At 45.3% G+C, this 24,502-nt stretch overlaps 1 protein-coding gene across 3 annotated transcripts in view; it reads right to left on the reverse strand.

The window, feature by feature from the left end:
• Window positions 1-2,607: 2,607 nt before the first annotated feature.
• Window positions 2,608-24,502, reverse strand: part of numbl (NUMB like endocytic adaptor protein) — a 64,257-nt gene continuing 42,362 nt past the window's right edge. For 2 of the 3 annotated variants that reach the window (XM_037086051.1, XM_037086042.1), the window contains exons 2-9: window positions 19,713-19,863; window positions 15,891-15,965; window positions 14,189-14,263; window positions 11,190-11,330; window positions 9,121-9,328; window positions 8,741-9,010; window positions 6,585-6,764; window positions 2,608-6,468 (exon numbers count right to left, since the gene is read on the reverse strand). In XM_037086051.1, the coding sequence (XP_036941946.1) occupies window positions 5,300-6,468; window positions 6,585-6,764; window positions 8,741-9,010; window positions 9,121-9,328; window positions 11,190-11,330; window positions 14,189-14,263; window positions 15,891-15,965; window positions 19,713-19,838 (2,244 nt within the window). In that variant the 5' untranslated portion in view covers window positions 19,839-19,863 and the 3' untranslated portion in view covers window positions 2,608-5,299. Of the gene's footprint in view, window positions 6,469-6,584; window positions 6,765-8,740; window positions 9,011-9,120; window positions 9,329-11,189; window positions 11,331-14,188; window positions 14,264-15,890; window positions 15,966-19,712; window positions 19,864-23,555; window positions 23,627-24,502 lie in introns of those variants that run through there. The other variant, XM_037086053.1, reaches the window with a different exon arrangement.

The following is a 24,502-nucleotide window of genomic DNA, read 5'->3' on the forward strand; positions in this document are numbered from 1 at the left end:
ATATTGTTTTTTCAGCTACTATCACTTCCTCTGGCTCCTTAATCTTACACACAAGGAGGCAGGTTTTTTTCTGACCACTGCACTTTTTTTATCTGTTATAAATGAGTCTTTCACTGCGTAGCCATGGCAACCAAGCATCCCCATTCCCTGTGTCGGCTGTTGCAACCAACTTAACTGTGCATTGCAATGCGCAGAGCACAGGTAGCTGGAGACACTGCTGGTTGTACAGGATTGAACTGAGCAGCAAGGTGTTGAGGTTTCATTTAAAGGGTAATGCCACTGTTTTTATACATTAAAGTGTGTGTGCAGCTCCCGGGGAGTGCTACTGCATGTGTGAAAAAAGTAGTAAAAAGCCTTTTGTGGCTCCGAAGGAAGCTGCATTTAATCTGATGAACTGCCCCCAGTGATGTAATTTAGTGGCTAAGTTGCATTGTGGGTAATACGAGCGTTTGTGCCACAGCTACTGAGAAAAACTAGTGATTTAGGCCTCATTAACACTGGCTTTGATTTAACTCTCACATAAGCTGCATGACTCACAGAGAATAAATTCTAGTAACATGTACCAAAGGTGACGCGAGACAAAAAAATGTCTACTGCAGTTTTACCACACTTATCGAGCTCTGCTGACCCTCTTTGACTCCTCAGCAACACACACTTACTGACTCTATCCTCAGATCGGAGGACAATGGCTGGGAGAGAGTTACTGCTACCACCACTCAAGAGCCGTGTGTGTGTGTGTGTGTGTGTGTGTGTGTGTGTGTGTGTGTGTGTGTGTGTGTGTGTGTGTGTGCGTGTGCGTGTGCGCTTGCATCCGCCCCGCTTCTCACGGCCTTGAAGAAGAAAAGAGGCCTTGTCTCTTTCCATTAGTGACCCGAGCTGAGGCAGCACCACAGCTCAGCCCAGCCGACTGGAGGACAGTGCTGGTTAGACAGCAGTTCCATCCAGGAGCTGGGGGGTGGTGGGGTTGGGGAGACTATTCCGAGAGGGGAGAGACAAGGTGCAGGTGAAAGTGGAGGAATAAGGCGGCGTACATTATAACAAAGTTATGAGATGTCAACTGTTTTGATCTGTCATCACAGATGTCTTGGTATGCAAGCACGGTAAATGTATAAAAAGCAAAGATAACTTGAGAGGAGAAGTTTTGGGAAACTTTTGCATTTGCTGCCCCCCTTTTTTTGTTTAGATATGAAGCTGACAAGGCATAAACACCGACTGAAGCAGGGGTAAACAGCTCTGTCCAAAGTAAAAACAAAAAAAAACCTGCTTTATGAGAACTTCTGAAGCCCGCTGATTAACATGTATCCCTTTTGTTCCACAAAAGTTAGGTTAAACAAACAGCATATAACTTGTTTACTGATCTTTAGCCTTTGAGCCAATCTAGCTAACCATCTTGTGGCTGTCGCATATTTAATAGGTGAATGTGAGAGTGACCTCATCCAGGTTTCAGCTAGAAAGCAAGCATATCTCCAAAAGTTACAGTATTTAGGCTGCAGATTGGGTTTTCAGGGTCAGTTTCCACGTGCAGCTGGGTGGGACAGCCCATTATTCTGACTACTTGTCCACCAGCCTGTTTTCAGAAACAAACAAACTTCCCATTGCTGAGAAAATGCACACTTTCCCTGCAGGCAGTACAGTCACTGCTCGCCCGCCCATGGTTCTGAAACGGCAGGGCTTTGCCCCTGATTGGCTTCCTTCCCGGGGCCGCAACCAAACAACATTTCACAAGGCTTTTCTGTGACATATACCTTCTAAATGTCGGAATAAAGTCGTAACAGTTTTAATAACAATAGTAATAGTCAGTTGGAGAGAAACATTTTGAGAGAAAGGGGGTTGGAGGAAAGGGTTAGGGAAAATCAACTCCAAGAGTGAGTGTATTCAAAGAAACTGGTGTTTGTTTTCCGGATGACAGACTGTCAAACAGCTGGGCTTTTGGTACGATGGGTCATTTTTTTGCACCATTGACTACATGTTTTTGAATACTGGGCCGATTGGAAAAATAGTGTAGCCCCCTATTGGCAGCAACTGTAAGACAGTTTTAAGGCCTGTGATTGAATGTTTCTTGGCATAAAGCACCTTTGGAGCTGTGGTTAACATCTACCCCTTATGGACACAGGAATCAGACAGTTTCAAACAGAATTTGTGGCAGTTTAATTCCCATTCAAGCAGCAGAGTTGCTCTCACTGTGAGTAAGGAAAAAATCGTCTGTGAGAGAAATAAATTTGACTTTTACTTGCAGAACCAGGAGCAACACAGGCATCTTTGAATGCTTTCCCAGCTTTCCACTGTGTCTTAAAGACATTAAGAAAGCTGCTCCAGTTTACTTAATGGAAATACTTCACAGTTTTTTAAACTTTTGACATACATTTGGTCAATAGCTGGATGGAAAGAAACATGAACACAAAGAAGGGGCAGATCAATAACAACAGGCAGCAGTTGGCATCCTGGGAGACAGAAATGAAACAAAGATGGAGGTGAGTATAAAAGATAGCGAGATAAATTGCACAGGTCAAAAGGTCATGAGAGGAGTGATGGAAAAAGACAAAAGGGAAAAAAAAAACTGCAGTTGTTTGTGAAACACTCAAAAACCACCACCAGAGTAAGCCAGAGTAATATTATATTACTTTATTTATCTTTTGTACAATGTAATTACAATACAAATATGTAGGTTTAAATACAAAAATTCTGTAAATAAAGATTAAAAATAAATTCCACTGGTTTGCTTTGTTACCATCACTAAACTATGGTTTTACAATCAAGTTTATGAGGTCATTTAGTTTGCTTTAACGCGGAACACAATTAACCTACATTTATAATTTGGAGGGCGTGCAAACAGGAGTCGAGGGCTAAAATATATTTTCACTGAAATAAACGCATTGATTTCATGAGTGAATCAGTCTTGTCTTGTAGAGAGAGGAGGGTCGAGAGAGCAACTGGGACTTCGTTTGGTCGGGAAGCAATATCGATTTGTCCGAAAATGAAGGACAAAATCCCTGGGAGGATCAGAGACGGTATAAATCAGGCCAGTGGCACATACATTACGGTTCTCTGAGAAGGCAGACTATCAGATGGGATCGCTGCCATAGGAAGAGGCCCAATAAGCTAATTAAACTGCAGGGAGTTAATGAGCAGGAAACTTAATCAGTGGCAGTCCATATCCATACAATTCAATTGCCGAGGAACATGGCAGCAGCGTCTCTGGTCAAATTACAGTTTTTTTTACAGAACATACAGACAATAACCTGTTTGCTAAAATGGAAAAGCCCTTCTATAATAAACATCTCTACTTTGAAATGGAGCATCTTCTCGAAACGGACCTGAACTTTTAATGAAACATGCCAGAAACTGCAGGTAAACACGGAAAGCTTTGTTGTTGACAAGTTTGAACTCTATAAGGAGTTGCACATACTTTGAAAATATCTTGTTTATGAGACCGCAGTTATATAATAAGCGACTTTTTCTTCTTCTTCTTTATTTTTTTTTTTTTAAAAAAAGAACATGATCAAATGTTGTTTGTGAGGTTTAAGGAGATGAGGAACATGATGCTTGGCCTCGACACCAAAAAAGAAGTAACCATGGCAGACAGTGCTTAGGTTGTGGGCTACGTGATGAATGTGTCTTTGTTCGCAGTTTTTTCACACACACTTATCTCTTCGCTCATATCTTTTCTCATTCCCCCCCCTTGCCAGACTTCCTCCGTCTCATTTATTATTTTTTTAAAGATATAACTCCGTTCTCTCCTTCAGTCTCTCACATACAGGTTATCCTTCCCTCTTTCCTCTTTTCTTCTGTCGTTCGATATTTTCTCTTCCTCTTAATCAAATGTCCTCAATAATTCAAACATATGTCTTTTTTTTTTCTTCTCCATTTTTTTTTGCTTTGCCACACTCCGGTCTGTGTCTGCTCATGTTCCTCTCCTCTTTTCACCTCTGATCATGGATCGAAAATGAGTGCAACTGATACAGTAGTACATAGAGGAGAATACACAATCATACTGTAAGTGATGACAATATACCCTGTGTTTGAACACGTTAAAGGATTTATGAATGTTGGAATGTAGTGCATCATCTTGACAACCAGTTGCACAGTGTTGTAGAGTGTTTTTTTTGTGTGTTTCCTCTGAGTTGAAGTTCCTTGGATTTGTCTGGAGAAGATGGAGTCCAAAGGACTGTTGTGCTGCATTGTCCGGAGTGTCAGTGTGCTGGATATCCTGAAGCGAGTTCCAGTAACCCTTTAAGGGAGGCTTTAACAACAGAAATGGGCTACAGAGCCAAAGTGAAGCCTCACCAGCAGTGAAGTGTATACTTGAGGGCTAATGGGTGGAAAAACATGCTGCTATATACATTTACTGTCTCACATGTTGCACTACACACCACTCCACTGTAAGCCCTTGCTATTTGGTTCCTGTACCACGACTCAGTTTCCCTCTACCGCTGCTCGATCACATCTGTTAGCCTTCTGCTAACTGTTTTCCCTCCTCTTTACGATTCAACAAATATAAATATAGGGGATGAAAAACGCTCCTGAAACACTGCTTTAAAAATTTGATTTTTAAGTATATATAGCTTGATAAAATAAAGAAAGAAAATACAATAAATAAAATAATTTTGGCCATAAATCTCTGCTATTCGTCAGTAAGTCCTTCTGTGTTGGTAAGGTTGGGTCTTACATCATTGGCTAGTCCTTTCAGGTGTCCAGACTTTTGCTGTGCTTGGCTAAGCTCACAATCAGTCTGATCGTAAGTCAACAAATCGCTTCTCTGCTCCTCTGCATGTGTTGCAATGTAGTCATATCCACTCAATTCTCCACCAAGAAAAAAAAGCATCTCATGGGTTTGGAATGCATCTGAGTGGAGTCCCCTTTTAACGAAAGAAACCACTGAGCTGCCCCCCCACTCACACACACACACTTGGTCCTCAGAGGGGCACTTACAGTACATCCAGGGGCTTGCAGCAGGTAAAGAAAAGCCAGAGTGGAGAAGTGTAAGCAGGAAAGAGAGGTGGCTAGCGGGTGGAGTGAAAGGATTCAGTCCATCAAGTCTAATGAGCAAGCGAACCTGATCGTCCAATGGCAGCCCAGCAACATGCAAACTTCTGTCAGAGTGTAAAGAAAGCAATTAAGATCATTATAAGACTGACTCTCAGAGAGCTTAAGGCAGGTTGCTAGGCCGCCACCGGTCAGATGCTAGGCTAACTTTCAGGACCAGCATCCCATTCCAAGCAGAGATGCTGGAATTAGTGCCAGGCTTTCTCAGGCTTTAATTCGAGGGCTAGAGCTACAGCTTTGGGGGGCCAACTCTGACTTAAAGCTCAATCTCAAATGTCTTTTGAAGATTGTTGGAAAACGGGTTGGCTGCTGCAGCTGGTGCCTTACTTCCAGGCTGCTGCTGAGGCCCTGGTTTGGCCTCCAGTGCGGCCCACTTGGCCTCAAAACGATCATCGTCTTGGGAGGCGCTGGCTGCCGGAGCTGTTAGCTGGCTGCCCTCTGGCGGCCAGCTGCTACTGCCTCCACAATTACTGCCACTGTTGGACGTCCCATTCTGGAGGTCCATCATGATGCTGCTGTGCGGTGGGAGGCCATTAATGGCTGTTGATAGTGGCGGAGTGGAGGAGAATGGTGGTGTTGAAAACCCTCCAGTATGCCCGACTGCACCAGGTGCTCCTGGATGGGGATGGTGCTGCCCAACTGTCCCGAGTGCCCCCACTTTGGGTCCCCCTCCAACTGAGCCCATGGCTCCACCTGCACCAGATGAGCCTGCGGCAGTGCAGAAGACATTAGCCACCATTTGCGATGGTGTGATGCCCACCACAGGCACACTGGCGTTGGGATAGGTCATGCTGCTGGCCAGGCCTGGCATGTAGGTCTGCATGGGCACGAATGCCGGCTGGACAGGCTGGCTGGCGAACATTCCGACAGGTGCTGGAGTGGTGTCAAAAGCCAAGGGGAATGGCTGCATGGAGCTTGGAAGGGATCCTGGTGGCCCGGGGAGGGAAGGCTGGAGCATGGGGGCCCCAGACATGCTCGGACCGGACATTGTGGGGATCGACATAGAAGGTAGAGACATGGGGGGCCCTGACACTGGAGGGCCTGGTATTAGAGGAACCGATGATATTGACATGGGCGGAAGGGGCATTGGGGCTTGACTTGAGAGTGCAGAGGGACCAGAGATGAGAGGTTTGGACATGGTGCCAAGGGAGAGAGGGACAGTGGACACTGGGGCGGCTGATATGGCTGCCTGACTGGACATCTGCTGACTTGACATGGAGGGGGGTCCGGGGATGGTGGGGATGACAGGGCCCGGAGGTGGGGTCTGTTGAGCCTTGACAGCCTTGGAGACCTCCTCCAGCCATCTCTCAGCCTCAGAGGGTGTGCGCCTGTGTCCACTCTGCATCTGCATCTGCATCTGCATCGCCACGGAAACCGCAGGAGGAGAGTGGAGTGGAGGCTCTGGCTGCACCCAGGAAGAAGTGGCTGGAGGGATAAAGTTAACGATTCAGAAAAAGGGTAATCATTTCCTCGCCACTGAGCTCTGTTCAGAGTGTGCGCTGTTTTGAGAAAATCAATATCACTATTGATCTGATGCTTACCCTGAACTGATGCAGGTGGTGGAGGCAGGACAGGGGGCACAGTGCAAGTTGGAGGACCATTTGCAGCCAGAGTGGGGTTTGAGAAAAGCTCGTCCGATGGCTTTGTGAAGGAGTTGTTGATCTGACAGCACAGGGCGTTGATACTACTGTCTCCCTCACACGGCAAGCCCATTTCCATCTCTGGTACAAGCAAGAAAAGGACACACAAAGGAGAGGCGGGGTCGGAAAAGAGAGAAAAATGATGGTGAGAAGGAATGGGAGATGAGGAGGATTGAGCAGAGGGACAAACAAACAAAAGAGCGAGAAAAAAACGTTTAATCATTCGCGTAACAGACCCAGTTAGTATCAAACGCAAAGAAACTGGAGCATATGAAGACTTTGATTCTGGCCGCTGTGACTCACAAAGCATTAACAACACAAGCTTCTCAAGACAAACATGGTATTGTGCTAATCAGGGCATTCTTATTAAAAATAAAAAGGTTCATACAGGCCAAGATGAACTACGTCAATTACCCTTCCCTATGTAGCTTCATATCCTATTTACATTTTAGCATGTTATGTCATCATCTTGTGTGCCTTGTGCACAGGGATGACTCAGACAGAGGCAAATTTGGCTTAGCTTATCCATGTTTTAACTGACTGTAACTGATCTGACCAGTGAGGGATTAGGCGGCATAATGTTCCCGTCTGACTTTGGTTTGGACTACAGCTTTAAACCTCTCCTGCACAGACCGCCGATATAAATAGATATCATATCTAATTCCCTCTTCCTTGTCCCCTGGTCCCTCCCTTCACAGACAGAGGAATTTTGTTTCTGCTCTCTTCCACTCCCTCATCCTTCCTGTTTTTGCTGTCCCAGTCCATGCTCTGCATGCACAGTTGTCCAAAACACTTGACAAAGAGGAGTTTGATGACATTTTTGACATTGCGGCAATAAGTCGCACATGCAGAGGAATGAATGAATGGACTGAGATTAAAGTAAAGTAAATTAAAAAATGTTCCGCACAGATGACTCATTGTGGCTCAAACATCCAATCCGATGTGTTCTGTGTCTCTTCTAATAAATGCTTTTCTGTCTCGTCTGAGTGGATTGTGTGGCATCAGGCTGTGGATCATGTTGGATGCACAGGGTGCTGGAGGCGTGTCTAAGGTCTCCCATTAACGATTCCTCTGTGCTTTGTTCGGGCAAAGTCCGACCCTATGATCCTTCTCCTTCCCTTCTCTTGTCAGTGTCCCACAGAGTTCAGAAGCACTCACATGTGTGTCTGCATGTGTGTGTGTGTGTGTGTGTATGTGTGTGTGTGTGTGTGTGTGTGTGTGTGTGTGTGTGTCAGTGCAGGTTTTGAGGGCTGGCAGAGGGCTTGCTGAAGGCTAACCAGGACAGCTGATTGACCGCACAAATCAATGCACACATTGTTCAGAGAGTCACAAGGGAGCAGGGAGGCAGTGGAGTTGGCTGCTAGTGTGTGCATCTGTGTGTGTGTTTTTGTGTATGTGTGTGTGTGGCGTGTGTGTGTGTTGTGTATGATATGAGAAATGGAGTGAGCAGGAGTTGAAAGTTGTAGTTTAGTATTCCAGTCAGTGGCGTCCCGCAGTCAACTCGCTCATCTCTCCTAATGACTATAATCAGCCTTGCTACTGAGCGCTATGATCCTGTGTCTCTGTGCGTGCGTTCACATACGTGTGTATACATCAATCTGTGAGGAGTAAGTCAGTTATTCTTAATTGTTTTCAAGTAAGAGGGCCTCCGGAGCCGTACATGCCGAGCCGTCAGCTCTGGCACTGACAGCAATAAGAAACTGTGCTTCACAACAGCTGCTTTTCATCTCGGCCTACATTCGATGGAAGACGAGCGACAGGATTACACTGAAGAATTACACCTTGCCTGTGATGAAACATGAATATAAATTCATCTGAGATTTGCTGAGGTTTTGTTCTTCACTGTGATTGCGCAGACATCTCTAGATGGGGGTCAGGCGCTCCAATCATGACGCAAGTGGAACCAAGACGCATGGTGTGAAGACTTTGTGTTTGTGTAAGGGCAGAAGTAATGTTCCTTGACCATGTTTGAACACGCACAAAAAAAAATACGTATTTTTTTTCAAGGTCCCTTCTCTAACACTTGTGAGTCTAACTTCAAGAACCTCTCAACTCACCAGGGTTCTTGGTCTGGAAGTCGGTCTTGCGTTGTAATGTCGAGGGCAGGTCGTTGAGGCGGAGCGACAGCTGCCTCTTGAAGGGGGAGTTCTTCTGGCTGAGGGCAGGGAATCCCCGGAACGACCCCTGACGCACCAGCTGCTCGATGGGCGCGTGGCGACGTGGGATGGCGTGAGGCCCACCTGGTTCCGGTCGCTCCATGGGGGACGCAGCACCCTCGGGTGGGGAGGCGGTGCCAGGTGGGAGGGCTGGGATTGCAGACGGTTGGTCTGGAAGAAGAAATGGGTATATGATCATTTGAGACTGCTGTACAGTACAAACATTTACATACAAACTGTATGAGCATTACTTGTGCAAGAATTTTGAAATATCTTCCTACCTTTTTTCTTGTCTGGCAGCTTGTCATCTCGCTCGCTGCTGCTGCCCTGCTGGCTGCAGGAAGAGTTGGCGCGGAAGGAGCCCTCGCGCACAAATGAGGTGCGACTGGCGTCAAAGGACGCCGTCACGCCGCACTCCTTCTCCCTGCGCTGCTTCCTCTCCAGACAGGCGGCGAAGGCACAGCCAACTGCGTGGCTCAGCCTCTCACCCTGGTGAAGCAAAACACAAAGACATGGCACACAGTTTAGAAGTCATATCCCATCGACTGTGTTGAATGTGTGTTTTTCTACAGAGGCTTCACAATGTTTATGTGCAACACGTGGGATTGCTGTTTGTGTAACCTTCAAATCACGCTTCATACATTCACAGAAAATACAGCGGTCATGGTGAAGATCGGATTAGGGTTCAATTATCACCCTCAAATCTCTTTCATTGTCAAACGTCAACATGGGCTCACGCTCTGAGGCGCAGAGGGCAACTATTTCCAGGCTGCCTTCTGCAATGAATTTCTACATTCCACAACCTCTCTCTCTCAGGCCCTGCCTTGTCTTCCTACACTCCTTTATAGACAGCCATGGCAGCTACAAGAGAGACATTTGAGTTTGTGGTGAGCCTATAGAGATGTATAGAGTGGTGGTGGAAATGGAGACAGACAGAGATGGACAGATAACTCCACAGGCTTCTGTCTAATCCCCTCTCCTAATCCTGCAGGTCTGTGCTGCGCTCTCCTCCATCCACATTAATAATCCAACTCACAGTCTAAGCTGATGAAACCACCATGGGGTTGAAACTACAACACAGGCATGGCAGCACTGGTTCTACTGTAGTTGTCTTTACATCAGTCAGCATGAAACAACAGAGGTGAGAAATACTACAACAGCTGTAAGAAAACAAAAAAAAACCAATGCGGTGATTTCATGTGCACACACTGCCAACCACATCTGAACTTGAGACTTTTAACTTGTGATTTTTCTTGTGTATAAAATCTAAACAGTGTGAATGGTTTTCATTTGGTCTACATTTTAGACATATTCTTCTTGTATATAATAAAGAATTTATCATTTAGCGCAACGGACGTTGCAGAGATGTGAAACGGCAACATCCTTGTTCTGGCTCAAGAGTAAAAAAACCTCATTCTAAATCTAAAAATTAGCATGTATAACAACAGAAACTACTTAAAATACAGCCCTGCTACAGAGTTCTTCTCCACTGTGTGTCACGTGGTTTCCTCTCTATGTGTAGATACTGTCTTCATCAAAAAAATAACAGTCAAATATTAGTGTATGTGCTGTAGTACTGTTTTTTCCCAGCCTGCCTAAACATTTCCCACAACCCCTGCACTGGTCAAAGGGACATGGTAAGCACACACATTTCTGGACACGCTACATGGTCCCCTGTTTGGTTCCCTGTTTGGTTCCCTGTCTGGTCTCCAAACCACAAGTGTCGATTTGCCTTAAACTGAGGCTTTTGAACTCGGCAGTGATGGAATGCAACTATGTGCCTTTATTCAAGTTCTGTAGTTAAGCACAATGTTGATGTACTTAATCTGACTGTTTCTGGTTTCTGCTACTTTATACTTCCTCTCCACTACTAAGGCAAATATACTTTTTTAGCATCTTACTTGTTTTTTTGCAGATTGCATGCTGCATTTTCAATTGCTTTATTAAAACATCTGATTCCAGTAATTGAATATTGGATCCTATAATCAGCTAGGCTGATAATCAATTGACCCATGGTATATAACATACATACATAAAATATATATGGCAATATAATTACTTCTAGGTGATTTTGCTGGAACGCTGGAACTCAGCACAGCTTAGTTAAATTCATAAAGGTTTCAACTTCTAATAGAAACTGCTGCAATGATTTGTCATGACCATTGTTCCCTGTAACATATTAGATTTTTTTTTCAAAAAGACAGGTGAAAGAAATACTGAATGAGAGACTGTATTGAATTACATAAGATAATGGGAGAGGGGCTAGCTCAGACATGTCGTCTGGACTTCGGCTGTCTATATGGAGAAAATCCCTGAGGGGCGGATGGAAGGTTAGCTGCCCCCCCCTCACCGAGTCTTTGAGAGCCATGAAGCAGTGGCACATCCACCGTCTGGTAGTACCGTCTCTGCAGATGTAGGAGAAGGCCTTGTCATAGTTACGATCAGGGGCGCAGAATGAAACCTTCTCTATGGTCTGGTCCACAATGAGGTCCTGAGAGAGAAACAGGGAATAAGAGACCAAGAGGTCAGAGAGAATCTGCTTTGACAGCGCACATAATACGGTCGAGTCAATCAAAAATGTTCCAGCAGGTAGATCGCATCAAATCACACGTGATGGGGTTCTTTCTCTTTAACTGCAGCTTAGCTTGGCGATGACAGACAGGGGAGTATGAGCACACCAGCTTGTAGACTGATCCAATACCTGACACGCTGCTTTCAACCTCAGTTAACCCCGCGAAACCCCTCTCACACCAACCTATTCACACATCCACCAATGGTAGAAAAGAAAAGAAAGTGACTACAGACTAACTACACTGGATCCTCTTTTCATCTCTGAGATGTCTCCAGCATCTTACCCTTCCTTCTATAAAAGGGTTATTCAGCCTTTCTCTGAGTCTACTACAGAGGAAAGCTAAGAGGGGCCCTTTTCTTTCTCTGTGTACATTAAGGGGCCCCTCGGCTCACCTCTTTGACTCACCAAGAACAGAAACAGAGGGAAAACAAGAGGCAAGAGGGACAAGAAAGGGAATAAAGAGCATGAGGGTTCACACACTCATCCACGCACTTCCTTCCTCTCCTCGAGTGTTGCCGAAAACAAAGTGACGAGAGGATGACGGGAGAGGAAGAGGGAGGACGAGGAGGGGAAAGGAGGGCAAAAGAAGGAGAAGGAGGTGGACGAATAATAGTCCATTCATTGTGGGCCAATTAGTGAATGAAGGGGGGCACTGGTGCCGAGGTGAAAGGCTGACCAGAGAGCAATGTGTGAGTCTGTGATCATGTGAGGTGTTTTTCTGACGAAAAGTGCAAGAAGAAAGTGTTTCAGTGTGTGTGTGAGTGTTTCTGCAGATAAAGTTGACTCATATCATGTCACACAACACTGACAGGAAGAATACTGCGGAGCAGCAAGTGACTCATCTATGCAGAGAAGTCTTTATGCCTTGAGCCCAAAAAGACCTTACTGCTTCTTTCTATTCTAATTGCATTATGAAGGTCATGTGCATCTCCTACTCCTACACACACACACACACACACACACACACACACACACACACACTTTGCATTCGCAGACTGTGGGAAAGCGTTTGAATTATGGTTGTGTGGGCGTTCTTAGGCGTGTTGTCTGATTCATGGATGAAGGCTGAACTGATGATAAAAGGTGATGAGGAGGCACTGAAAGAGGGAAAGAAGGAGCAGAGACGGTAAAACACTGATGATCTCTTGACGACAGTTGTACCAGCCAATATTCGGTCTTTATTACTTTGCTACATTCAGTTAATTAAAAGGACAAGAGCTGCAAAATTAATTTGTCTCATTTTAAAACTATAGTCATGTCTAACCTTCATAGAATTTAATTGAGACTATAGAGAAACAGGCAATGTTACTTAGACAAGAAAGCAAATGCAACTGGTCTAACCAAGCCTCCTATTGGCTGCATAATATGGAAGCTATGTGAAAGATCCAGGTCATTTTATGGTCAAACGTTATCTTTGTCTCATGTGCCACTGAGCTGCTTTCATAGGAATCAAACAGGGCACCGCTGCTGATCCTGTATCTGGATTTCACTACATTATCCCCGACACAAACACACAAAACTCAGAACTCAGCCTGCTCTAGTCTTTTGCTGAAACACATCCTACCTGTATGAAAAGACCAAAGCAGAAGTTACTCAAACAGGAAGAAATGCGTCAGTTGTTGTGGACTTTTTTCCACCTGCGGATTAATACCAATTTGTTGCCCTGGTTGAGTGTTTCATGCACCAGGATGGTGTTTGTGGGACTGACTTAACATTAACAACAGTGCCCATGTTCACCATAATAAAGGTAAACCTGTTCAACAGTGTGGCCCATTTGTGTGTTTTTACTGGCTTTTACAATAGCGCTCTATGGCACTGAGGAATAAGATTCATCCGGTTTTGTCCGTACAGATAATACTTATCAGCAGGATCAGTTCAATGTTGGCTTGAGGATTTATTGACAAAAAAAACTACATAACACTGCCAGCCTTATCCTTTAATATGTCTGGACGAGATCTGTCACTGAAGGAGAAATAGGAGGGAGATTAAATCGGAGGGAGAGGGTAGCAACGGGACTAAGGGATTGGGAGAGGTGAGGTCATGTGTGTGTGGCCTCTGAACAACAGGAAGGCAAGAGAGATTGAGAGCGAGAGAGGCCGCACCATTGGCCTCGCTCTCTCTCCCCTATTCTCTGCTGCTCTTTATTCGGCTCTGATTTCAATAGAATCACAGCGAGCTGCACTCACTCTGTCGGAGGCCTCCCTCACCACCAGACACTCCTCAAGAGTGTGTGTGTGTGTGTGTGTGCCTGCATTTACTCGATCTTTCCTCCCCCGCTAAGTACCTTCAGCAAGAAAGCATGAGTCACATTTGTCAGCTCGGGAAACACATGCACGAGCCCGGGAGCGTCGAGACGGTGGACGCTTCTGTGGTCAGCCGTGAGGTGGCGTCATCAAACTGAGACAGAATGACCCTTTTTGTTGATGGCTTGAGGACGGAAAACGCGCCTTAGCTGAATGTGAAAACATAAAAGAGGCTCGCGGAGACGGTTGCGCGGTAGAGAAATGACAAGAGCATCGGAGGGCACGAGGAGGTATTTCTGTCTTCATCTGACCTGCAAACTCTATCTTCATAGGCAGAGGCAAAGGATGAAGACAGATAAAACACCTGTGTTGTGTGTAATTGTACATGACTGTAGGACACAAACCTCCCCTCCTCGTCCCAGATGCCCGGTGAGATATGAGGTAGGTTGAAAGCGAAAACAGAGGGGAGGATGAAACAAGGAGAAATAGGTGACACACACACACACACACACACTCACAAATGTGTTTGCTCACCTTAGTTTTGTCATCCACCACCCTGAGGCCATCAGCTGACACCCACAATACTGCTTTGACTGTCTTTTTCCCACTCTGGAAAAACAGGAAAAGTGAAATGAATTATTGAGTGTATTTGTCAACAGGCATAAACAACAAGCACACCAAGCCACATGTACTACTACTCATAGTTATGTAAATTGATGATGACATCCTTACAGCAGATGAGGTAGTGGTGGGTAAAGAGCGGAGAGGCGGGCAGAGGTAAGAACTGTGCCAGCTGGCACCAAGAATCATTTCTCCAGAGGAGGGCACCAGGCAGAGCTAATAACACAGTCAGCATGGGCCGGGCTAAAAATACCAGGCTGAAACAGCAATGACTCCGTGTGTGTGTGTGTGTGGGTGTGGGTGTGCATGAGGCTGCATACAAGTTTGTGTGTAAGTGAGGGAAACAGAAATCCGGAGCGCTGCAGGAAATGGCTTTGAAACCCACAGCGAATCGACGAGGAGCCTCAATTTTTGCATAATCCCATTGAGAGGAAGACAGAGTGAGCAAGGAAAAGGAGGTGAAGAAACCCAGAGCGATGGAGGGAAAAAGAGTGGGGCAGGAAAGGGGGAGCTATATGGAGAGATGGAGCTGGGGAATCAAAAGGAAAGGATAAGTTCGGTAGAAAGTTTTTGGCGAAACTGCAGAGAGGCGAGAGCGCTGCGAGAGGGGGAGGCTGATATAAGATGGAGGATGGAGAGAAGCAGAGTCGATCCAGCAGGGAGAATCAAAGGAGGGAAACGAGCGAAAGAGACATGGCGGCGAAAAGAGAGGGAGACGAGGCTAAAGTGGCTGTGATTTAGCTAAGTCTGACAAAAGTGGTTCCTTTAGTAACGTTTGCACCAGACGTATCAGGTTTGGCAAGGGTGCACGCTGAATAAAGAAAATGCTCTGCAGTTTTGTTGTGCAGCTTACAGATGTGATGACTGTGAAGAGAGTGACACAGACTCCTGTTGTCTTCACCGCAGAGTGTGTGTGTGTGTGTGTGTGTGTGTGTGTGTGTGTGTGTGTGTGTGTGTGAGTGTGTGTGTGTGTGTGTGTGTGTGTGTGTGTCTGTCTGACACTGGCCCGTCTGTGTCACTCTGTTCACACGCTCCCTGTCCGAATACAGCTTCCCAGGGGGGCAAAGTCAGTGTGTGTGTGTGTGTGTGTGTGTGTGTGTGTGTGTGTGTGTGTGTGTGTGTGTGTGTGTGTCCGTTTATATGTGTTTATGTTAGCTCAGATCTCAATTTCCGCTCTCTTGGGTGTAGTGGGATCAGACAGATAGACAGACTGATGAGCAGACAGACAGACACATGGAATAAGACCCACCAGCGAGGGTGATGAAGGATATGAAAGTGATAAGGATAAAGAAAATAACAAGACTATGGAGGTAACTGCAGAGAGTATTGAATGTGTGTGTGTGTGTGTGTGTGTGTGTGTGTGTGTGTGTGTGTGTGTGTGTGTGTGTGTGTGTGTGTGTGTGTGTGTGTGTGTGTGTGTGTGTGTGTGTGCTCCTCTGGTCGATACTTTGGTGCATGAGCTTCGCGCAGCTGTGTCTGTAATGAGCTCCAGTAAAAGTCTGTAGATCCTTGGGGTTAGTATATATTATCGCCTCTATAGAACGAAGTGAACCTCCATCCAGCACTGCAGCAGAGGAGGTGTGTGTGTGTGTGAGTGTGAGTGCGGGATACTCACAACTTTGAGCTTCTTCACCGCCTCCTCGCACACGTGCATCCCCCTGGACTCCTCCACCTCGACCAGCCCCAGATACTGCAGAGAGAAGGCAGAGGTATTAATATCCTAAAAACCAAACAGATGTTGATTGTTAAAAAGTTTTTTTTTTCTCTCTCTCTCTGTTTTCATGTTTTAGAAACACTCTTCATCCAGCCCCCGTGTCGATAAAGCAGCTGAACTGAAGTGTCGAGACAAAAGTGACACAAAAGCGAGCAAAGCCTCATTAGCCCCCCTCAGTGTCTCTGTAAGTGACAGGCAAGCAGCTAATAAGCACCAAGGTGGATTTACAGCCACATGTTGCTGCTGATAATAAGGACAGGAGAGAGAGAGAGAGAGAGAGAGAGAGAGAGAGAGAGAGAGAGAGAGAGAGAGAGAGACTGTAATAATATATAGTCTCACATCCACTTTTGTGTCTCCAAAGCTCTGCACTGTGTTGTACGGAAAGCCCACAGGGACACAATTAAATCTCCCCGTAGCTCTGCTCCAGTCAGAAACCATGAAAAAAATGTGTTTTTAGAGTGTTAAGGAGAGTTCTGAGTTTAGGGGAGATTGGTCCCTGAACTGAAATATCTGCTGGACAAGTGCAGTAGATTTATGAATGAGATTTTCTTTTTTCTTTTTTTTTTTGGAAATGACAGAAAAATTGCCTGTGATGTCATCATGGGATATATCCTCAGACATACATTAACAAGCGAAATGGTTTGTTTGTGTCATAAACTGCACAAATTGCTGAAATGGGGGGGCAGAGACTGAAGTAAGAAAGTAAGACTTCTCTCCCTGTTCCTGCCTGTTCCTGATGGTTTAATGAATCCTGCAAATGTTCACTCGGCTCTTTGATTGATGCTTTGATGATCACCTTGGCAGCTGATAAGACAGCTGATTTATCATCAATTGATGCTGCAGCACGCTCAGCACCCCTAGTCCCCGCATCCATGACTGTGAATGATACTATTAACTCATGCATGGACGAAGATTGTTGAGGGAAGTGTTGCCTGTACACATAGAAGTTTTGGCCAAGATTGGCTCGACATCTAAAATGAATTGTTTCTGGTGTATTTTGATGTTAAACAGCAGAATCCGTATTTATGTTATTGGTATGAATTCAATATCCACAACAACAGGACTTCCTTCCTGACTTGTGCAACAGGCAAACAGCAGGAACTCCATGTTTGCTAACATCACGTTACGTTACTGTGCTGATCATTTCATACTACCTGCAAGAGCTGACTGGGTTTAGTCCGGCTATCCTTGCTACCATTGCTATGTTTGCTTTGTTTCTCAATTCAATTTCAAGAGTCATATCAGCTAGCTAGAGCTGGAAGATGTTTATCAATGCACGGCATCTATTCCACTTCTGACAGACGAGGCGATGAGTGATCTGATGATCAGTCAGCCAGCGATCTGCTGAGGGCCACTGTGTCTGCATGCTTCACTTTTTGCAAACTTTCCAACAAGCCATTTTTTTTTTTCTCCCACACTATCTGCCTTTCAAGCCTTCTCTCAGTATCGAGCTAGAGCCGAATAACACTGTTTGTTTCCTCTGGTTCAGTTCAGCAGCTCTGGAGGAGGCATGAATAGTGTATGAATTGTGAATACATTTAGAGTGAAAATGGACAGAGGGCAGAGATGTGAGAAAGAACAGAAGAAAAGGGGAACAAAGAGGCAGGAAAAACTACAATAGAGAGGCTGAGAAGGGTTTTTTTTTTTTTTTTAGGAAGACATCCCACTCTGCAGAGCTCCGAGCTGCACTCCACTGTCCATCTCATCGCAAACTCTGTGGCGCATTACCATCAGGACCGTCCTCCATGAGAACTGAATTTTTTCTTCTGCTTCTCTCTCTTCACCTGTCTTACCCAGTTCTACGTCTCTCTGGCTCTCTCATTTCATATGTTACAATGTCTCCCGGTCCCCTCTGTGTACTCTCATCCCTCACCCTGTCATTTCCTGTGGTCCCCTTAATCTGTAACTCCACCTCGACGTCGTCCCTCCCTCTCTGTCCTCCATCTCTTACTGTCACCGCTCTTCAACAAATTACTTCGGCTCTCAGGGATAGGCATATGGCACACGCTCAGACCAGACGCTGGATATCAGTAAATTGGGCCATCAATTATGCTGCTTATATGCATCGACTGCATATGAGACTGAGAGTCTGTGCTTTATATATCACATGTTTTCTATACAGATCAAATGCTCTTTTATCCCACTAATATAAAACTATTTACATTTCTTTGATATAAGCAAAAAGGCGATGATACAGTCTATTTTCATGAGGTGGACATCAGAGTACAAAATAATTCTGTCTCATACCCAGCCCATTACAGTTCAAAAGTTGTATCAGTCTCCATCATTTTGAAAAAGTAGACTTATTGGCTTGCCCTGATACTACTCTCATGTCTATACAATGACTACAAAGCCACAAACAGCAGCAGACTGGTTTAGCCTAGCATCACAGGGTGTCCACAGCTGTAAAACCATGTCATGTGTTGGCGAGTGTCAAAGTGCTCGTTGGCAGAATTGACCTTTGGATGGAGCCAGGCTTGTTGGTTCCAGTATCCGTGCTAAGCTAAGCTAAGCTAATCACCTCCTGGCTCCAACTCCACAGTGTACAAACACGAGAGTGATATCCTCTCATCTAACGAGACTCGCCCACAGAAACGACTGGGCCCCTGAACAGGACCAGTGAATGGACCCTCCCTGAATCTTCTTTCCTTCATAGTAACAAAGAACGTCTTGACTGTTATTCACATCATCCTCCCTCTCAGAGGTGGTGGTCCCTCCTTCGCTGACACTAGCTACCCCTTGGCTGGTAACGTAAGCCTCTTTCTGACTTGACTGAAACAAGCTGGTCATCAGATAATTATTTGGGTCAACGCCCCGACTAGCTCCCTCTTTTCCTTTTGCTTTCTTTTCTGGGATCCAGATTTATGTGCAGATGCAGAACCAGCAGTTAGTTTAGATAAGTTATTTTTTCAAGTCATGTAGCTAGGCTTTATTTTATGAGAGTAACAATAAATATATTGTTTGTCTTTTGATGTTTTAATAAGTAAAAGTGAATATTTCGGTTGAAAATAAATATTTTGGTGTCACTGTTTAAGATGAACAGGATGATGGAATGGAGTCCCCTCTCTCGGCTGGGCCCCAGAAAGCTTTCAGTATTATTCCCCCCTCATCTTCAGCCCTGCATTTAACTTCCTCTAATGAGCAATCGTTCAAAATGGCAAACTTTTCCTTTAAGTAAAGCAAAAACAAACCAAACACTTATAAACATGTATGTTTATCCATTGCATACATCACATCTTCGACACAAACCGCCGACAGTGTAGCTAAAATAATGAAGGATATGCTGTACACAGTTAATACAGTGTGATGCTACAAACATTGCTGTTACATCACAGATTTGTCCTGAAGCAGACTGTGGGTTTGCTCTTCTTCTGTGCCGTTCAGGGATAGAGTGTTGGATAAGTGAGGATCCAGTGCACCTGTTATTGTCTAGTGTCTTTCTACAGCCCTGAAATGACCCGTGACAAATGCACAGTGTCTCATTTACCCCTTTTGTGTAGCCCTGTGATTTATTTAGTTGAGGTTCTTGTTACTATACACGCAGAGTAAAGTGACTCCTCACCTGCACTGGTCTGTTCTCCGCGGTTCCACTAAGGTTTTCATTAACAGAATGTTATTTTATTGCGCATGCTGCAAAACGATAGTCTTAATGATGTCAGACGTGTGCTGTGACCGTCCAAGGTAAAATATGACTTCTATGTTATGTTGGTGTTTGATACTCACCCTGACAGCGAAGTTACATTTGCCCTTTCGTACAGCCTCCTCGTCAGCCTGCCACTGATGCGGTCTGCTGGCCTCTGGCACGTAGGTGGGCTTCTTCCTCCTCAGGCTCTGCCGAAGCTTGTTCATCTCCGGGGTCACGTGCTCCCTGGTACTGTGAACGGAGAAAGGGACGCAGGTTTAGTTGTGTGAAACAGCCTAAAAGACCACAGGTTAGCTCTGCAATGTGCACAAGACAATTCACAAAACACTGAAATAATGACAGTGGCATCCCAATCAACTGACACAAAGGAAAGGAACAATACAAACAGCCCTCATTTACTCTCAATTTAACAGTTGGCTCATTAAAGTTAATTAAATGCAACAGTGCCAAACTATGTTTTAAAACAATGCCGCCCGAGAGCTTTGCACAGAAACTGTAATCCTGTGTTCCGTACAGGATTATGAGAGAAGTGGCATGGATTTCATTGATTAGCTCAAGCTCGTTATGCAGTAATTATCCCTAACAAGGCCGTCAGTACATTAGCGTCATAAACACTACCCGCCTTGATGCTTCATTGATTCTCCATTCAGAGACAAGCTGTGCAAATCACACAGGTAGAACATTAACACTAATGAACACAAAGCTTGCTTTCATCTCTCCAAGAAACATCAAGAATGCTGAGTGAATACTGATCAACACACGCGCACATACACACACTCCAATACTTCCCTGAACACGCACAATTCTCACTGCGCTGCTTAATTAGACCATTCAGCCCGCTGGCCTGTTTAGCAATGCTAATTTCCCCGCATAATGAAATATGACGCCATCAAAACATGACCTGCTTAAAAATGATAATGACTGTTTTCATTCCTCCACAGTCACACCCACCCTCAACAGAAGATCTGCTGTACAATAAAAACACATCTGTCCTCATGTGCATCCTCCGTCTTTGTCAGGACTCAATTAACTGCATCACCAGCAGCCAAAGGTTTACACTGGACTCCACTGTCCATCTTCCTCCCGTTTTTCCTGAGCCCTCTCCCTCCAAACCACCTCTTGTTTGTCTCTCTACATGTTGTTTACTTCTGAGGCTTTTTTTCCGGCCACACTTGTCAGATAAGAGATGCGGCACAGGGCTAGGAAATAGAATAACAACTGCGTAGGGACACAGGAGATGTTTATCTTTGTTAAACACTTTCATTCTTCAATATATCTTGGGTTAATCTGAGTAAAGAGAATTCTTGTTTTCTTACCATCTGGTTGGCCCATGAATCACCATCCTGCCATTTACAGGGGGTAAATGCACACAAATATGACACTGAAGATATATAATGTCCATATGTTAGCAGCGCACTGAAGGGGAGAAATCCTCCTGCTCTGCCACAGGTCTGGGTTTACACACACATATATATGCACACCGACACATCACTTCTCATCATCACTGCTAAGTTACTGGTGGTGGGCGCCACAGGCTGATGTACCGGAAGCGTCTGCAATTACCCCCCACCCCCGCCACACACACACACACACACGCACACACACACACACACAGACATGTGTGTTTTGCAGAGTATTCGAATGCAACAGATCGAGTAGCTTTACACATTTCTGGCATGTGAGGCATGTACCCTCGGCCAAGCCCAGACACACACACACACACACACACACACACAAACACACACAAACACACACAGACCCTCCTGCAGCCGGCGTGCACACACATGTCGAGGCTTGTGCCAGTCATTTCTGGGCCAAGCGCCAAATGACTGGCACCTGGTTGGCAGCAGCAATGCTGCAGCAGGTGTGAATGTGTGTGTATGTATGGCTGGTGCGTAATACCCCACAAGGGAGGTGTGGGGTGGGGGGGCGGGAGGGTGTGAGGGACAGGGTGGGGGAAAGGAGGTGGTGGTTAGGGAATATAGGATGCCCTGTAACTGCCCTCATATGGTTTGGGACGGGTGGGGGGAGTGAGCGAACAGGACTGGCATCTGATGCCAAGCAAGCCACACAGGAAAGAGAGAAATGAAATCATTTGAACCGAGGGTACTGGGACAAGTGAAGAATGACTGGAAGAAGCGGAGGAACGGAGAAATGAGGTGAGAAAATGAGTGCTAGAACAGACAGTTATCCTGCTGATCATCCATCACTCTTCCACTGGTAATACAATGGAAATGTGTGGGGGACGGCTGCTTTGAGAAGAAAAAGAGACTAAAGACAGACCGGCAAACTTTTTTATCAACGAAACTGAATTATGTTTATCCACTTCAGACCGCAGAGATCGCAAGAGATATTACATTTTTGTGGCCAACACTCGTTGAATACCTAGTGCGATTAAATTTCGAATCAAGAAAACACCGTCCCACACATTTTCCTTTTGAGCTATTTTGTAAAGTGAAAAGAGGGTTCAAGCACTTAAATGCTTAAGATTAAATAAGGAACTGTAAACACGTTTTTGGCTGCTCAACAAATGTCAAGACAAATTTATGATGTTCTGTTATTGGAAGATTGCATTTCCAGGACGCCTTTTTCTATTAAACAGTTACACTAATGAGGTCATCGACTCTGCCAGACTATTAGCAGCTCATATCATAACTCTAGTGGAAATGTCAAAGATTCAAAGGATTCTAAAATATATTGTACACATGTTTTTAAAGAAATTAGGTGTGAACATTTGTATTGCGATACAACCAATTATCCTGTCCATCATGCATCAGTCATCCTGTTTAATTAAAACAGAAATGTAAGGGGGGATGTGTGCTTTGACAAGCTGACCTGAGGGAGGACAGAAAAGGACAGACAAAACAACAAGAATACGAATAATATATAGCTCCAAGAGGGCAATCAGAGTAATGTACTGATGAGCAAACATCTGGCAAAATATGTGAGACGACACATGGGCGGCATTAATTCAACACTGTGCCTTAAAGATATATTATAAAAAGATTTTCAACAATGTTACAACCCAGAGAAAACGGTGTGTTTCATTTGGCCGCCTGTAGCTTCAAAACCCCCCGGGATCCCACGCTACTTATGTGTTTTGTTTTGATTTGATTTAGAGGCTCCAAGATAGATGCAATTTCCTGTAAGACATCAAATTGTCTCAATATCTCTTACTAATTAAACATTTCCTTAATGTTTTTTTTAACAGAGTTAGCCGTTTCACGCCGTTTCCAGTCATGATGTCGAGCCGAGCTAACCTGCTGCTGGCGGTAGCTTCAAATTTAACAGACAGATACGACATGGCATTTATTCCACCCTAGTGTAGTGTATTTCCATCAAATATCCAAACTATTGTTAAAAAAAAAGAAAAAAAACATACGACATAAAGTCCATGCATGTGTCTCATGGTGGAGTGACATGAGAACATGACCTGTGCCAGACTGCACTGAAAACACACGTGAATACAAGTCGATAGTCCTCCTCTCGCTGAGCAGCGCAGCAGGAAGTGAACAGAAACCTGGTAGTAAGCACTCCGTGATAGAGAGACACATTAGGGTGGAGACACTACCCAGCATGCAACATGTAAAGGCCTTACATAGCCGTGACCTCACCCCGTACAACAAGAAACATCTGCATGAAGCAGAGAAGACAGGAGACAGACAGAGGGGGTGGGCTGGCAGGCAGGCGGGCGTGCAGGCAGGCGAGGATGGAAAACATCATAATAAATCTATAAATCAATGGCACAGATGAAGTCCCGCTCTCGTCATAAACCCACGCAAAACTCTTCAGCCCTTCAGTGTAGACTACACAAACAAGAGGCCCGCTGCCAAAAAACACATAGTTGTTCTCCATCCAGTGTTTGAGCTAGCAGCCATCTGGAATGTATTGTTGCAGCGGGGATGGCGGGAGAGACGACTTACAATCAAATGATGTTATGGCGTAGACTTTCAAGTTTGTTCACCCGAGCTGACCTCCCTTCATCGGCGCTCGCTTCTCCCCCGCCCCCCGCAGGTTCCTGCCCATTCTTCTTCCACACTGGTGTTTATACCGCTGATCTCTTCTCTGCTCCGTTCTTGTGCGAAAGATGCGATGACGGAGACAATAAATGGGCCTGAAGCTGCATGTCTGCAGCCCTGGCGATGTGAAAGTGAGGAAATGGGTTTCACAGGGATGAATTCAGCGAGAAGAGTTCGCCTACGCATGCAGTCCAATAAAATGTGGGGGATTTTTTTTTTTTTTTTTTTCGCTTTTGGTATTTTAATTGTCAGTGTGTTGGAACAATTGTCATTAACAGTATGGGCGTGTGTGCCTCTTTGAATCGGAGCAATATCAGCTATACTGAAGCGCCACAAATTCAACATCGATGCCATTCTGCATTCATACGTGTGTCACCTCTACAATCCCTCCACATAATCGATGTTGAGACTGCATGAACTCATGTGTGTCCAGCTGGGTTTCGCGCTCGCCAGATGTGAGTCTGATTGATATCTTTGGCACTCTCGCTCCCTTTCACACACACTCACGTACACACAGTGTTCCTCCCTGATCCAGATGTTCTGTGTCGAGCGGCGGCTCACAGATTTTGGCAAAACAGGACACACTCCTCCCTCACACTTCTTCTCAATCAGAAACACACCTCTTACAAGCAGGGGGGAGTAGGAGGAGGAGGAGGAGGAGGAGGACACACACACATACACACAACACACATAACACAAACACACACAGTGACTCATTGCCACCTTGCATTACGGTAAGCCATGTGTCCGTGAAGCTCCGGGGAGACGAGGAGGGGACAGTGAGAGGTGGAGCAAGTGTTCAAGTGTGTGTGTGTGTGTGTGTGTGTGTGTGTGTGTGTGTGTGTGTGTGT

Source organism: Acanthopagrus latus, chromosome 2 (assembly GCF_904848185.1).
Source record: "Acanthopagrus latus isolate v.2019 chromosome 2, fAcaLat1.1, whole genome shotgun sequence".
NCBI lineage: Eukaryota > Metazoa > Chordata > Actinopteri > Spariformes > Sparidae > Acanthopagrus > Acanthopagrus latus.